Source organism: Miniopterus natalensis, chromosome 18, assembly GCF_054644295.1.
Source record: "Miniopterus natalensis isolate mMinNat1 chromosome 18, mMinNat1.hap1, whole genome shotgun sequence".
Taxonomy (NCBI): Eukaryota; Metazoa; Chordata; class Mammalia; order Chiroptera; family Miniopteridae; genus Miniopterus; species Miniopterus natalensis.
The window spans coordinates 13,641,381-13,656,189 of NC_142098.1; the positions used below are offsets into that span (position 1 = coordinate 13,641,381).

General features: G+C 54.4%; 2 protein-coding genes across 2 annotated transcripts in view; both read right to left on the reverse strand.

Moving 5' to 3' along the window:
• Window positions 1-936: 936 nt before the first annotated feature.
• Window positions 937-4,093, reverse strand: IL17C (interleukin 17C). Its single transcript, XM_087827396.1, is given in 4 exon segments — window positions 937-1,751; window positions 2,311-2,684; window positions 2,686-2,724; window positions 4,088-4,093. Coding segments are annotated over 4 exon segments (681 nt in total). The 3' UTR covers window positions 937-1,489.
• Window positions 4,094-5,816: 1,723 nt separating this feature from the next.
• The window catches only part of ZC3H18 (zinc finger CCCH-type containing 18), a 57,195-nt gene continuing 48,202 nt past the window's right edge, over window positions 5,817-14,809 (reverse strand). Inside the window, exons 13-19 of the mRNA XM_016197360.2 lie at window positions 14,168-14,311; window positions 13,771-13,830; window positions 12,447-12,607; window positions 12,010-12,209; window positions 11,265-11,358; window positions 10,515-10,611; window positions 5,817-9,807 (exon numbers count right to left, since the gene is read on the reverse strand). Coding sequence (XP_016052846.2) covers window positions 9,600-9,807; window positions 10,515-10,611; window positions 11,265-11,358; window positions 12,010-12,209; window positions 12,447-12,607; window positions 13,771-13,830; window positions 14,168-14,311 — 964 coding nt within the window. The 3' untranslated portion in view covers window positions 5,817-9,599. The remainder of the gene's footprint in view (window positions 9,808-10,514; window positions 10,612-11,264; window positions 11,359-12,009; window positions 12,210-12,446; window positions 12,608-13,770; window positions 13,831-14,167; window positions 14,312-14,809) is intronic.

Here is a 14,809-nt window from a genome sequence, read left to right on the forward strand (position 1 = left end):
TCCATGGCCTCCCTGACCCTCTGTTTGGAATTGCAGCCCTGCCCCTTCCCTGCATCACTGTCCTTAATTCCTTCGTCACCAACGATGGAGCACTATACTGCTTGTTCTGTGGTTGTCAGTCACCCATGTGTGGTCAGGCAGAGATCTGTCCATTTTGTTCACTGCTCCATTCTCAGTGCCGGCACATAAAAACTCAGTAAATATATGTGCTGATTCCATAGTCCTTACAGGTTTAAGACAAAGGTCACCCCTCTTCCTGGGCACTTGCACACAATAGGTGTTAATCCGTGGTCAGGGAGGTGCTGACAACTGTCCTGCAAACCCCACAGCCCCACGTCAACCCTTAGAGCTGACTGGGCCTGTGCATCACAGACTGCCCAGGGCCCCTTCCACAGCTGCTGAGGATGCACTCCTAGGCCTTTTCACTACATGCCTCCAGCAGTAACGTGCATTGTGCAGTGAGCACAGGCCGGGTGGCCAGGTGGCCAGTGGGGCACAAAAGCCCAAGGGGGTGCTGGGGCCATGAGGTGGCCTTTGGAACTGCCTGGGCTTCTGCTGGGGCTGGGGGAGCATGATTCATACCTGAAGGTGGTGGCACTCACCCAGGCTACAAAGGCGCCCCCTGAGCTGATGCCCCTTGGGTGTTGCCCTCAGAGGTACCTGTCACTGGGGCAGAGAGGATGTCCCAGGGGTGGAGAGGGTGTTCACTGTCATTGCATAGGTTTGGCCACACGCTGGGCCTGTTGGGAGAGGAGGGCCTGCCTACATCATGGCTGGGCTGTGGGAGTGAGGCCTCCCAGGCCCCAGAATCATCACCAGGGTGTGGAAACCACGGAGTCCAGCAGGGCACACTGTGCTCCACTCTATTCAAACTCGTTCCCTGCCCTTGCTGTGCTTGGGTTCTTGCATAGACCTTTCTGGGCACACCAGAGTCTGGGGTCTGTGGCTGCCCCTGCAGGGCCACCTGGGTGTGAGGGCCAAGCAGGAATGAGGGTGAGGAGGGTGCCTCCACTCTAGTCTCTGCCATCCGATGCTGTGCTCTGGGGGTTATCAATTTAATGACATATTTACATTTACAATAAATAATTGTTTTAGAAATACAGGGGTGGTGGGAAGAAGGGTTTGGGGGGCCCATGAAGGTGGGGGCCATCAGAACACCTTTTCTGTTGTTTTAAGAAGTTCTAGAAGAAGACTAAGGTTCCTTCTTGTCCACTGTTTGTGTGAAAGGGTAACAGTGTTGAGAGGGGGCAGACTAGCACAGGATCACTTGGCCCTTCTAGTGCCCAATCTCCACTGTTCCCTCAAACTAGAGGCTGGAGCCCTGGTACCTGCCCAGGGACCCTGGGAGCAGAAGCAGGGCCACCCAGGGCATATAAATAACCAATAAATACACATAAATAGGAGGGGCCCTCTCTCCAGAGAGATCCCCACTGTCCAGTCTGGGAGGCAATCCTTGCCCACAGCACAGGGGGACAGCTGAGGCCAGCGGTCACCGTACCACCCTGGGCAGGACACAGGTGCAGCCAATGGGCACTCGGATGGATTCTGTGTAGAAGGCAAAGGCCCCAGGCGTGGGCACCCCTGTTGCGTCCCGGGAGCAGGGCTGGCGGCGCAGCACCAGCAGGCTCTGGTGCAGCAGGACAGAGTTGAGAGCTGTTGTCTCGCGGCCGGTCCTGGTGCTGATGCAGCCCCTGCACAGGCACTCAGCCACGGCCAGCTTCTGTGGGTAGCGGTTCTCATCCATGTCCACACTGCAAGGAGAGACTTGGTGAGGCCCTGCTGAGGGTCTCAGCAGGCCTGTTTCTCCTTCCTTGTCATACCCCATGGCTGCCCTACACGCTCAGGGATGCTCCTGGCCTGAGTGAGAGCTGAGGCATCAGGCTGCAGGGAGTCGACAGGGCTGGCATGCAGTCGGTGCTCAATAAGTGGTGATTGCCCATGTCTCCAGTACCCTCTTAGAGCACAGAAGCTGGGGTAGGGGGCTTCCAGGAGCCCTCCTGCCCTCTGAGCCCAGTCCAACCCCTGCAGGGGCTCAAATGGGGGCCCCAGTACTTTCCCAGGGGACCCTGGTACCCAAGGTCTGGGCTAAGGTCTCAGAGACAACAGTAGCAAGGAGGAGCTGATTTGATGGAGCCTCACCCTCTGGGGCAGGGGACTGGCTGGAGGGAGATCAGGATGCTTATCCCATTTAACTGGTGAAACACTGAGACTCAGAGAGCTCATCAGGAAGCCAGTGCCCAGAAAGGGGAGGGAGCAGCCCAACATCACACAGAGGGGATCCTAGTGCCCAGGGAGCCCCACAGCCCTCACCGGTATCTCCAGGGGGAGATGGAGCGCTGGTGGATGTCGGCTTCCAGCACTTCCTCAGGCTGCAGCACCGGACACTGGGTCCCACCTGAGGGCCCCTTCTGCCACCTCCTGTGGCCCACTGCCTCCAGGCTAGACACCAGGGCTACAGGCAAAGTCTGCTCCCACTTGGCAGCTCGAACCAGCAGGTGTGCGGGGGCCCGGCCCAAGGAGAGCTCTTCGGCTGAGTAGCAGCGTGGGGTCCCATGGGTGTGGATGTGGGGGCCTCCCCAGAATGGGGAGCCTTGGTGAGCCAGGCTGGCAGATAGCCAAATCAGAAGCAGAAGGCCGGGGAGGAGCTGCTGAAACACGTGGTGTGTGGTTAGGGGGTGCCCAGTGAAGAAGGCACCTCCCTTCCACCCCAGCTTGCCCTGTTCCCTGTGGAAAGATGGGGTATAGCCCACTCTCTATAGTTGAGGAAACTGAGGCCCAGAGGGGCTAGTCCCTCAAACTCCCCAGTGAACCAGAGCTCCTCCTGGGCCCTGGCTCCCTCCTGCCCCAGATTTGGGAGGCTTCCTGGACCCCATCCCAACATCATTAGCTCGGAGCGTAGGGAACTGCCAGTCCTGGGCCAGATGGCACCTTCCAGGTGGGGGTGTGGGGAGAGGCAAGGCGGCTCACCATCTTTTGGGTGGCGGTGGTGGTGGCGGCTGGGCGCTGAGCAGCTGGTGTGTGCCTGGCGACAGTCCCAAGCACACCTGGCTGCGGTCCTGGGGTGCACCAGGTGGCAGGCCTGGCCGTGGCCAGCTGGCAGCGCCCTTTATACCTCTGGCCACACCTGGGGAAAATCCTCTGGCACCATCACTTCCTCCTTGGGAAGTGCCCAGCCTCTGCTTCCTCCTCCCTCCCTTTGGGTCCCCACTGACTGTCCCCTCTTCCTCAGCCCAGGGCCCGAGAAGCCCACCCCTTACTCTAGACCCCCTCTCACATCGTTACCCTCCCTCCCCCACTCAGAGGGACCCTACCTGGGGCTAAGCACCTGTGGATGGAGCTGAAAATAGGTCCTGCTTATGTAACATTCTCAAACACTCTGTAAAGGGTTTTTGCTGAGTGTTCTGCAGCTTGCTTCTCTAATTCCACTTGTATGTTTTTGCTGTCTGGACCTGGGGACCTGGAAAGCAACTCCTCCAAGTTGCTTTCTCCTGTCCTGTCAGTGGACATGAGGCTGGTCCCATATTTTAACTATGATCAACAGGTGAACACCAGTGTCTGCCTCTACCTGCAGGTGGGAGGAGTTCTAGGAGAGACTTGGGGGGCTGGGCCAGTGAGCATCTTCAGGTTTCTTTAGGGTGGGGCAAAGGCAGGTTTATAGTTGTGAATATGTGAAACACAGAGTTTATTAATTATCGCATTATTTTCCACACAAACAACTGTAAACCTACTTTTGCCACCCTGTATTTGGGCATCTGTGGGTTTTTAATTAATCAAAAGTTCAAGCAAAAATGTCTGAAATGGAGGGGGTGAAAATGCCTGGAAAACTAGATTGATTGATTGATTGGATTGACTGGTTTTTAGGGAGGGGGAGAGAGAAACATTGATCTGCCACCTCCCACAAACGCCTGGACTGGGGGTTGAACCTGAAACATGGGCATGTGCCCTGACTGGGAATCGAACCCACCACCTCTTGGTGTAGGGGAGGACATTCTGACCAACTAAGCCACACAGGTCAAGGTGTGCCCTGGAAAGTTTAAATTGGAGTTTATCCTAGGAAGCTTTATGTAAGGAGGCCCCAGGAGCTCACCTGCATCCCACCCACTCAGTGCTGCTGGCTGGAAAGGGGGTGCCAGGGGTGCCTTTGTTATCCTGAAAAGGAGAGTTTGGAGCCAGATCTTGCAAAGTTTTGAATGGGGTTTGAACACCATCCTAGGGAGGGCCTGCCTGGGGGTCCCCTGGGCACTTTCCCTATCTGGTCTTCTCAAATCAGTCTAAAATGTCCAGCTGAGGAGGGTCTGGAGGTGGAGGGCAAGTGTCTTTCTTCGCCTGCTGGCAGGTGCCACACTGTGTATACCATTGCAGCACCTTGTGTTTAAGTTTGAAACTGCAAACCTGATTGGGCATGAAGACCCTCTGAGAGAGGAGGGCCTGGAGAAAGCTGAGGGTCCTGTGGGCTCTCCCAGCTCCTCCACTCAGCAGTGTGTGACTCTGGGCAAGGAATTGCTCTCTTTGGGCCTCAGTATCTGCACCTGTAAACAGGGCTAAGCTGCCCTCCTGGGGAGCAGGTGAGGATTCAAGGAGGTCCTACCCTGCGATGGCCAATGGCTGGATGGAAATGCCCTGGCAACAGGTGTTGTGTTATGACTGCTTTCTCTGCTTATTCTGAATGATGGCTGGATGGATGAATAGATGCATTGAGTCCCCAGGATGGTTCCTCCCTACAATGCCTCTACCCATCCACCCTCTGCTTGCATGCTTCCTGCAATGGGGAGCTCATCCTTGGTATTAGTTTGCTAGGGCTGCCATCACAAAGAACCACAAATTCAGGGAATTAAAGCAACAGAAAATTATTCTCTCACAGTTCTGGAGGCCAGAAGTCCAAAAACAAAGTGTTGGCAGGTTGGTTTCTTCTGCAGTCTCAGTGAGGATTCTTCCTGCCTCTTCCAGCTGCACGTGGCTTCTGGTGATCCTTGGAGTCCTTGGTTTGTAGGCTCATCACTCAACCTTGGCCTTCATGTTCACATGCCTACCCCCACCCATGTGTCTGTCTTCTTCTCAGGACACCCTCATCCAGGATGATCTTATTTCAAGATTCATGCCTTAATTATATCTACAAAAACCCTTTTTTCAGATAAGAACACATTCCTCACAGGTACCTGGGCTAGGACTTCAACATATTTTTCGGGGGGACACAATTAGCCCAGTACACCCTCTACCAGGATGTTTTTTGTGGGTTGTCAGGTCGAGAGAAAGACCCTCCTTAGGGTGAACTGAGACCTGCCTCCTTGCTGGGGCCCTCGGTAGTTTCTGAAAAATTCCAGCCCCTTCTGTAGCCCCCAAAAGGTAGTGTGAACCCCTTGAGGGCAGGAACCATGTCCCCAACACATCCTGCCCTGGCACCTAGGTGCTCCATTAATATGGCAGAACAAAGGGGAGATAAACCTAGACTCCCTCATGGGAAAAACAGGTTAACAATGTTCCCCCATGCAGGGCCACTAGGAGGTCCAGGCTGGGGTGGCAGGAAGGCCTGGAGCCGAGGAGCCAAGGGAGACCACTGGGAAGCAGCATCACTTCCTTTGGGCTGATAAGTCCAGCTGCATTCACCCAGGTGCTCAATTAGGAAATGAAAAGGTGGTTACTGTTGCTTGTATGGGCTCCTGGCTGTCCCCACCCCACAGGATGCTGGGTCCAGGGAGAGAAGGGGGGGCATTCCCCTGCCCTGGCCAACCCCCGTGGGGTGTCTGTATCTTCTGTGTTCTGGTTTCTGTTCTAAACAGCTGACCAGGCGGGCGGGTGGGTGCTGCACTGGGTGGAGGAAACTAGGTCCCAGACTTCACACCCATCCTTCCTCACGGTGGGCTTCGGGCCCTCCCAGCGCAGTTCCGTGGGGTCATAAAGGCCAGTGCCCTTTCCCCCACTAAGGAAGCCAGCTCAGGGACTGAGAGCCCAGGGACTGGGAGTACGGGGTCCCTCAGGGCGGAGGTAGGAGGGCACAGGGCGGACTGGGGTGGTGCCTCATTCTTGGGCTGCTGAGGCAAGTGCAGAAGTCCCAGGTTGGGCAAGAGTGGAAAGGCACCACCAGAGGAAGTCTGGACAGCATCCTGGAGGCGGTGTCCCGGACTTGAACCACGCCCCCAATGACCACTCCCCCAAGTCCCAGAGACATAACCAAGAGGATGGAGATGCAGAAAGGATGGGTGAGGGGACTTAGATGCAGGAGGAATGGACGAAGAAGACAAGTGCAGAGTCACAGACAAATACAGGAACAGCGACTGGCCGAAGGCAGGCAGGGGAGAGAGAAAAGGGCAGAGGCCAAGGCAGGAAGGCAAAAACAGGAGACACAGGGACAAACACACCAGGTGCCTAGAGTGTGGCCCAGTCTGTGGCTCGGAGCCCTTATAGCCCTGCCTGGACAGAAGCAGCCAAGTGGGCCTGCAGGAGGGGTTTGCTCCAGGTTCTCTGGGCTCCAGGCTTAAAGTTTTCACACATCCTGAAGGGAGGCCCGGGAGCAGGGCTGTTATCTGTGAAGTGGGGGTGACAACATGGGCTCCCCCTTCCCTGCAAGTACAGCCTGTATAATCACAGCCCCAGGCAGCGCTACCTGTGGTCAGTCTGTCACACAGCCCCGTTTTCTTGTTCCCACACTGCACTGTCAGGAACTCTGTACCTCATCCTGTCCATGGCCCCATAGGGGGTGCTGTCCAGCGTGGGGGCTCCCTGCTTGTTCACTCAGGGCAACAGCCAGGGCCTGGCCTTCAGCCAGAGCTCCCAAGCCTCTCCTGCTGAGCGAGGATGACTACTGCTCTTGAGCTGCCATGGAGCTGGGGAGTTGGCAGATTGGGGAAGGGAGGCCAAATCTGGGGGCAGAAGGGGCAGGTGGAGGCCCACGCTCTGAGGGAAACAGCAGGGGCCTGACCCCGAGACTGGGAGATGGAAATCAAGACCTGGCCCCTTCCCTTGAGAAGGGCCAGTGTTAGGAGCTTTGAGCCAAACGCTTCCTCGGGGTTATACTTCAGGAAAGGTGACAGCTTGAGGACAGCACTGTGGCAGCAGACAAAAGAGGGACTGAGGGGTGGGGCCAGCTTGCCTGAGCTGAGAGGAACCGGATGAGTCAGTCAGGTCAGAGTTCCAGTATCTGGACAGCATGTGCAAATGCCCTAGGGTGGGAGAAATGGCAAGCAGTGGGGCAGGTTAGCATCTGCAGTCGCTCTAGTGGTAGAATGAGGACTGGAGGGCAGGGGATGCTGCAGTGGTCTGGACACTTGAAGAGCAGCAGTCTGGTGGGCAGAGATGAAACTTGAGATACTAGTAATTATTCCCACTATTTGCATGTTAACTACCAAGCTCCTTGGAAGGCAAAGATCCAACAATAGAGGCCTCCCCCCTTTCTCAGATGCCAGGCATGCAATGTTTTTTCCACTAGACCTTGGTAGGGGGAAAAGTTGGCTCAGGGTGTGGCTCTCACCCCTCCCAGGACAGGCACCTGCTCCAGCCTAGCCCAGGTGAGCCATGACTCCACACACCAAATGGAAAGCTGCTAGTTTAAACCTAGCCTGGGTTGAGGGGACCTATTGCTGTGGCTCCAGCATAGGTGTTAGAGGTCAGGGTCAGGTCAGCCTGTTGGGAACAGAAGGGGCTGGTCAGGTGAGCAAGAAGAGCTGAGTGCAGAGACCTGCGTAGTGGGCTCACCTGCGGCCTCCTGGCTTCTGAGGGGCAAGTCACTGCCCAGCTGGATTGCAGAGCCCAGTGGCGTAGGGCACAGAACTCACAGGGACAGGCTGGCACTCAAGTGTCCAGGATTCTGACTCCATGTCCTTGAAAGCTACTCATTCAGAAAATAGTTCCTTTTGCACCTGGCTTTAACCTAATGGCAAACCAGATAAGCCTTTAAAAATTGTGGAAGACACTTGACTGAGGCTGCCGTGATGGAAGAGATATCTGGTGTCTTGTGCTGTGGGAAGGGGATGGACACGAAATGCAAAACAGTATACTCAGGAGGCCTGGCTGCGTGGCCAGCCCATGGCATTAGTCCTCTCCAAGCTTTCCTATCCAGTTTGCCACATAGCTGCTGGGCAGACTGCTGTGGAATGCACCCTGTAAGCTGGTTGCAGATAACGCAACCAGATAACCACAGGCTGCTGCCCCCTGAAACTGGCCCCATAGTGCCCTCCTGCAAAACTGGAACTGGGGGCAGCAGCATGGGCTCTAGGGAGCTTTTTGTCTGCAAGTTCTTATGGTACTTGGTTTATGGTAACCCGAGGACAGTAGGGCACCCCAAGGCCCATGGTACCACTCTGAGTTTAATCCAAGAAGGACCCTGAGCAAACACTTGGCCCCCCCCTCCAGTCGTGGCCCCACCGGGGCTCGGCGGGATGCTGCTCTCAGAACGGTTGACATTTCAGAAAAACAAAACAAAAAAACCAGTTGATATAGTGGTCCTGGGCCCAGGGCTTCTCAAGCTTTGATTTGTGCACAGTGGGGACTAGATGGCACATCAAAGGCTCTGAGTGGGTAACTGGCTTTGGGGATAGATGTTGGCCTGGCCTGAGAAGCATTCTTCCTGACCTCTCCAGCTCAGGGCACTTTGCTGGGATAGGTGCTCATGAAGCCCCACCAGGGCCAGTTCCACTACAAACAAACTGAGGCATAGCGCTCCCTGGGGGCCAGGGCAAGAGGGCAGAGTGCCTGGGGTAACAGGCAAGGGAGCAACTCCTGTTCCGGGATGTAGGCTCCCAGGAAATCGCACAGGGGCCTCTGGGGGAGCTCCATGTCTTCAGCCTCCATCAGCCAGGGACACCTAAATAGCAGGTGGGCCCAGCGGATGTGACGAGGTGGCCAGGCCCGGTGCCATGTGGAGGGTGGAGCCCAGGCACATGCGAACAGCACCACCAGGGCAAGACAGCTGCTTATCAAAATATTTTATTTTAGGAGACCCCTCAAAAAAAGACCCTCCACATTAGACAGACGCCCAACAATACCCTTGGCCTTTTTTTTTGGTCTTTTCTGTATTTTTTTTCATTTTCAAATCAACTAAAACAATTTGATGCTTAAAATAAAAGACAGGAAATATTTCCCAGTCAGACTTTAGTCAAGAATATATATATTTTTTTGATCCTGGGGAAGGGCAGGGACGGGGGAGAGGTTGCTCAGTAGCACTCGGTGTTCCTGTCCACAGTAGGAGGGCCGCATGGTGAGGACACGGCACACAGCAGGGCGCGAACTCGCCTGACTAGCAGAGGGAGGAAAAGAAGACGGGGAGGAAAAATGTATGGGCTGGCTGATCCCGGCACCTGGGACTTAAAATTTACATAAAACTGTGCCATGTCCTCGCTTGGTGCTATCTGCCTGCCTGTCTGTCTCTGCTCTGGGAAGGGACTGGTCAGTGTGGTTGGGAGAAGGCTGAGGTTCAGCGTCATCTTCATTACTTGTGTGTGGCTTCTTTTCCAGCTGAGAAACTTTTTTTTTCTTTTTTAATTTTTAAAAAGAATCACAGCCAAAATAAGACATTAACTGCAAAATCCAAAATGGCTGCGCTTACCCTATTTATAAAAACACATGAGTCTTTGCCTCTGGTAGGGGAGCCGAGCCCGCAGGGCCCATTACACTTTCCCGGGAATCTTGGCCCGCTTGCGAGCAATGGCGTCCTCCACGGCTTTGAGCTGTTTTAGGAGCTCCTCCCGCCTTGACAGCGTGCTGGCCTTCCCTGATTTGGTGCCTGTGGAGGCGGCCGTACCGGCGTCTGAGACTTTACCAGGCACACTTGTGACCTTGCTGGAGCTCTTGGACTGTGGCGACAGTTGACGCTTCCTGTGGGGGTGAGGGAGGTTGTTAGAGGTGTCCGAGTGCTGTCCCTCTCCGCCAAGAGCTTCCTGCCAGCTGGGGCACACGAGGCCCAGGCTGGGGTCTGTACCCTGTAAGCTGTACCTGCCAGGCAGAAGGCATCCTTTCCCTAGTGAATGGAGGTCCCTCCCATGGTAGAGCAGCATCCAGGGTCCAGCCCAGCACCCTGCTAACTTGTCCCTTCTGCTTCTGGTCCTTGTATGTGACCTCCCTCTGTGGTGAGGTGAAAGCCCACACCTCTGACTTAGGAAGACCCCTGAGACCGTGGGGCTCAGGTGTGTGTGTGGGGTTGTACAGCTCTCTGAGTCCTGTGCCTGCCTTTGCCCTCCCCATATTGCGTCCCTCACCCAACCCTTGCCCCCGAATTGCATGGTGCAGATGCAGAGGGACTAAGGGCCAACTTCTTGAGAAAAGAAAACTACTCTCCTACTTTCTGTGCCTGAAATGGAAGGTACAAAAGAGCTGCAATCATTGCCTCCCAACTTCCCCCCCACCTCAGACTATGAGCTGAGGCCATTCCTCACTCCAGGGCCAGTGGTGGGGTAGAGTGAGACGTGTGGGGCTGCCTTCTTGCCTCCAGATCTAAGACATTCCTCAGCTGCTTCTGGGTCTGTTGGTCCTTCCCGAGGCAAAGGAGCCCATATGGTGTGGCCATGGCACAGGCGGGCACTCACCTGTCTGGCAGGGCCAAGGGAGCCTTGGAATTCTGGCCCCTCTGCCGCTCTGGCTTGGGGGAGCCGAGTCTCCCCCCTGACTTCCGGTCCCGAGAACCTGAGACAACAACATAAGGCCAGGGTCCCAGTTATACATGGAGCTGGCAGCAAAGAGGGCTGGTGCAGCTTTACTGGATGCTAGTGACCCCGTTCCAAAAAGCTGTTACAGCTCAGCACAGCTTCCTCATTTTTACAGGAAGAGGAAGAAGGGCAGAGCTGGTGAGAAAGGAGGAAGGGGAGGCACTGATCATCACAGAATGAGGGCCCAGGAGACCCCAAAAGTGGAGTCCAATTTGGGTTCCAGGTTTCCTGAGTCAGTATCTGAACAGACCACTGAGCAGTCAGACTGTTTTCACGTAACACCGTGACCCTGCCCACCCTTTGCATTCTCACAGCCTAGGGTAGAGTTTTCCAGAGCCCATGTGTTTTGTGCTATCACAAGAGATGAGAATCCAGCTGTTGTCTGTCAGCCAGGTATTAGAAATTTGTATTAAAAACCCACAAAAACCCAAAACCCTCTAATATAGAGGCTTATCACTGTTAATTAAAAATAAATATTAATATTTCTTAGTTTTAACTCCTAGTATTGTAAATGTTGATAATTCACAAGGTCAGAGAAGTTCCTTGAGGTCCTCAATATTTTTAAGTAACGGATGATGATGTCCTGGTCCCTCTGCCCACCCGTCAGGCCCCTGCAGGGATAGAGCTCACCTCGGTCTGGGGATAAGTTGGCCCGCTTGGCTGGAGGGCTTTGCCTGTCCTTGTCTGAGGGCTCATATCGCTTCCTGCTTCCTTTATCAGCAGCCTGAAATGATGGGAGGGATCACAGTGAGGATGCAGGGTCTGAGCTACTGGCCACGAGGCGGAACAGTGAAAGGAACAGAATGGTGCTGTCCTCACACCCAGACCTGCTCTCTGCTCCCCTCTTCTGGGCTCCCTCTTCACCTATGCAGCCCTGAGTGAAGCAGGGCCCATGGTTTTGGGGCCTTTATTCTCTGTAGTGAATATGCCAGCAGAGATGCTGTGCTCCCTGTGGGGGCCATGAGCTGGGGAAAGGACTCCAGCAAATTCAGTCTCTCGCCCCTTCAGTCCCACGGGGCCTTGTGGACATCAACTCACAGAAGTCAAGTTTGCTTTGTTTTCTGTCCCAGTGCTGCCTTGCAGGAACTGGCCAACCCAGGCACAGGAAGGAAGGCCAAGGGTACGTGTTCTCAGGGACAGGGAGAGCACCCACCACAGGGATGCTCTAGCGTCCCAGGAAGTGCTATAGCACCATGTGCCCATGAGCCCCTCCCATTTCCCATAGAGCTGTCCATCAAGGCAGGTGGATGAGCAGGGGTGATATCTGGCCAGTAAGTTTAAACGGCCATTTGCTATCCCCGCTCGGTCTCAATCCCAGGATGACCCTGAGGCACATGGTTCCCTGAAGCTCTCACCAGTGTGCCCACAGCCTCACCTTGTTCAGCAATGTCAACTTGATCTCCTTGTGTGCCACAAATGTACCCTGCTGGGGCTGCCCGGGGGGTGCCTGCTGGGGGGTTGTGGGTTGCTGGGAGGATTTACTGCCTGCGGAAGATTTTGAGGATTTGGGTGGCAGTGTGGATGAATCCCTTTTCCGCTTATCCTCTTTAACGCCATCTTCTTTTTTAGATTTTCCTGCCAACAAGAAATGCTCGGTCATGGTCACTGACACCACATAGTGGTTTCCCGAGTGCCACTTGGTGGAAGGGTGCATTATCAAGCAGGCAGGTGTGCTCAGGGACAAACTGGGAGGTCACCATGTTCTTGTCTGACCAGCTGCATGCAGTGCTGAGCGAGGCTACGTGCACCTTCCACGAAGGGCCTGCCTCTCCTCTGGAGTCACAACACCCAGGACACAAGGAGCCCCCATACCTTTCTCCTTCTTGGTCTGGGCTGGGGTGGGGGACCGTGAGCTGGCTGAGGACACAGGACTGGCCAGGTCTGCGTACATGTCGTCCGAGTCTACACTGTGCACCGAGCTGCTGCTCGACGTGGCACTGGACACTGAGGAGACGCTGCTCACGCTCAGGGACCTAGATGTATACAAACCCATTTGCGCCTGCGTGGCCCTAAAGGTGGGTTGACTGGCCTGGGGGGAGAGTTGTATGCCTACTTTTCCTAATTCCCAGTTTTAAGGAACACAGTGTACCTACCAAACCTGAAATTTCAGAGGTGACTCTCAGTAGTTTTAAAGTGCCACTTATATAGAGACACTCATGCTGATTGCTGGACAAGGACATATGACTAAGTGTGACCAAAGAGTTAGTGATGAAAGAACTGAGAGTCCCAGTTAATGATGTACAACAAAGGGAGAGCTTCAACCTGCAGTGACACCAGATGCTAGATGGGAGACCGGTTTAACCCATAGCATGTCTCAGGAAAGCATGACAATGACAGCCAATCTCACGGGTCCTTGGTTCTGCCACAGCTCACGCTGTGCAAGGACTTGAAATGCACAAAGCTGCCACATCAGTGCCTGCTGAGTACTATCTCTTTAGCTCTGAGAAAACACCAATCACTGTTTCCTAAGGTTGTCAGATGCTGGAACAGGGGAGGGGGAAAGAGAGCCCAAGATTTTTTTTAAAGGTTAGGTCTTTAAACCTGTTTAGAAAGATTTGGGAAAATCTTTTATAAACCACCTGCTGCCTAGAAATAAAAGAGGAAGTTTGACTTAAGGAATCTAAGAACTGATTCAATACTGTCTTCTTTTAAATACCTACATAGAATTCTTTTCTGCTATTTTCTCAGATTTTTAAAAACTGCCTCTCCCCAGCTGCCTCAGGCACAACAGGCCAGGGTAGGAACCACCCCTCTGTACAAAAACGAGCATGAGGCCTCCAAGCCAGCCTCTCTCAAGCCCACTGAACTGGAAGCACCTTGGCTTCTTTAAGCCTGTCAGGTACTTATGGGGACAGAGGGCATCTCAGCCCCTCCGCATGCTTGGAGCCAATGGACCAGGTTCCCTACTACGTAAGCGTAAGTCTGTTTTCTTCTCTTCGTCCAGGTGGAGCCAGCCAGCCACGCTAACCCTGAACAGCACTGAGTGATGGCTACAGCTGTTAGCCATAGGCTGTTGGAGGGAGAAGGAATGCCCACACTGAGGTAACCTCTTCCAAGGCTCCTGGGTCCTGACTGGGAGGCAGGAGCAAGGGCAGAAGCTGATGGGGACTGGGGCCAGAGAGATGCTGAAAATGACCTGGATCTGGAACTAGAACCGCTGTAGCTGCTGCCGCTGCCACTGCCACTGATGGTCCGCCTGCAACACAACCAAAAGTACTGCCACTCACATCTCTGCAGAATTGACAAAGGGCAGACAGTCTCTCCTCAAAACCAGGGCTAATCACTGGCCCGAGACAGATGTTTAACCAGTAAATTACCACAGACTTGGAAATGGGTAGGGTTCTATTTTAAGTGTTTTTTCTCAAAAAAACCCCCCAAAACCAAAAAACCTCTCTTCAGCGCTGCCTCCCCTTCCAGGGAAGATTCTGGGTGTTAAGCAAGCGCCTGGATTGTTTTGCCCAGAAGTGCCCCCACCACTTCAGCACCAAAGAAACAGAAATCCCCATGAGGCTCCCTAAGAGTGGTGTGCTCACCTCCTGGGGGGGGTCCTGGCTTGGCGCTCCCTCCTCCTGGCTTCACGAGGGTCTCCTGGCTTGGCAGGCTCAAGGGTGGGGGCAGTGGTCTTGGGGGCCTGTGGTGGGGCTGGAGGTGGGGCTGGCTTCTTCATCACCTTCTCTCTGTGTCATGAGATGGAAAGAGGTCAGACCTGCTAGAGGGGCCCAGCCAAGGACCTCAGGGTGTAACCTCAGGGCATCACCGGAAGGCCAGGTGGGCTGTTGATGCCGTATCTCACCAGGCTCTTGGAATGTTTCGGAAGCTACAGAGTACCAGCCCTACTTCCCCTCACAGGCAGGAGCTGGAGGTGCATTGGCAGCAAGAAGATGGCTCATCTGAGGGCTCTTAAGAATAGCCAAGAGCTGGCACCATGCTCTCCCAGACCTGCCCTGCATGTGGGGGTGGCCCCTCGAGGGTGCTTGGGGCACGCTTACATGTGGAAACCACACTGCAGTCAAGAAAACAGCCCCCAAAGCTTTTTTCTACTATCAGCATGGGAAAACATTCTGCCAATTGTTTTAGTGGTGCTGAGTACTCCTGATTCAGATGGAGCACAGAGCATGCTCCAGAGACCTTGTCAACAAAGTGATCTCAGCAGGAAACAAAGTCTTAGTTAAAAG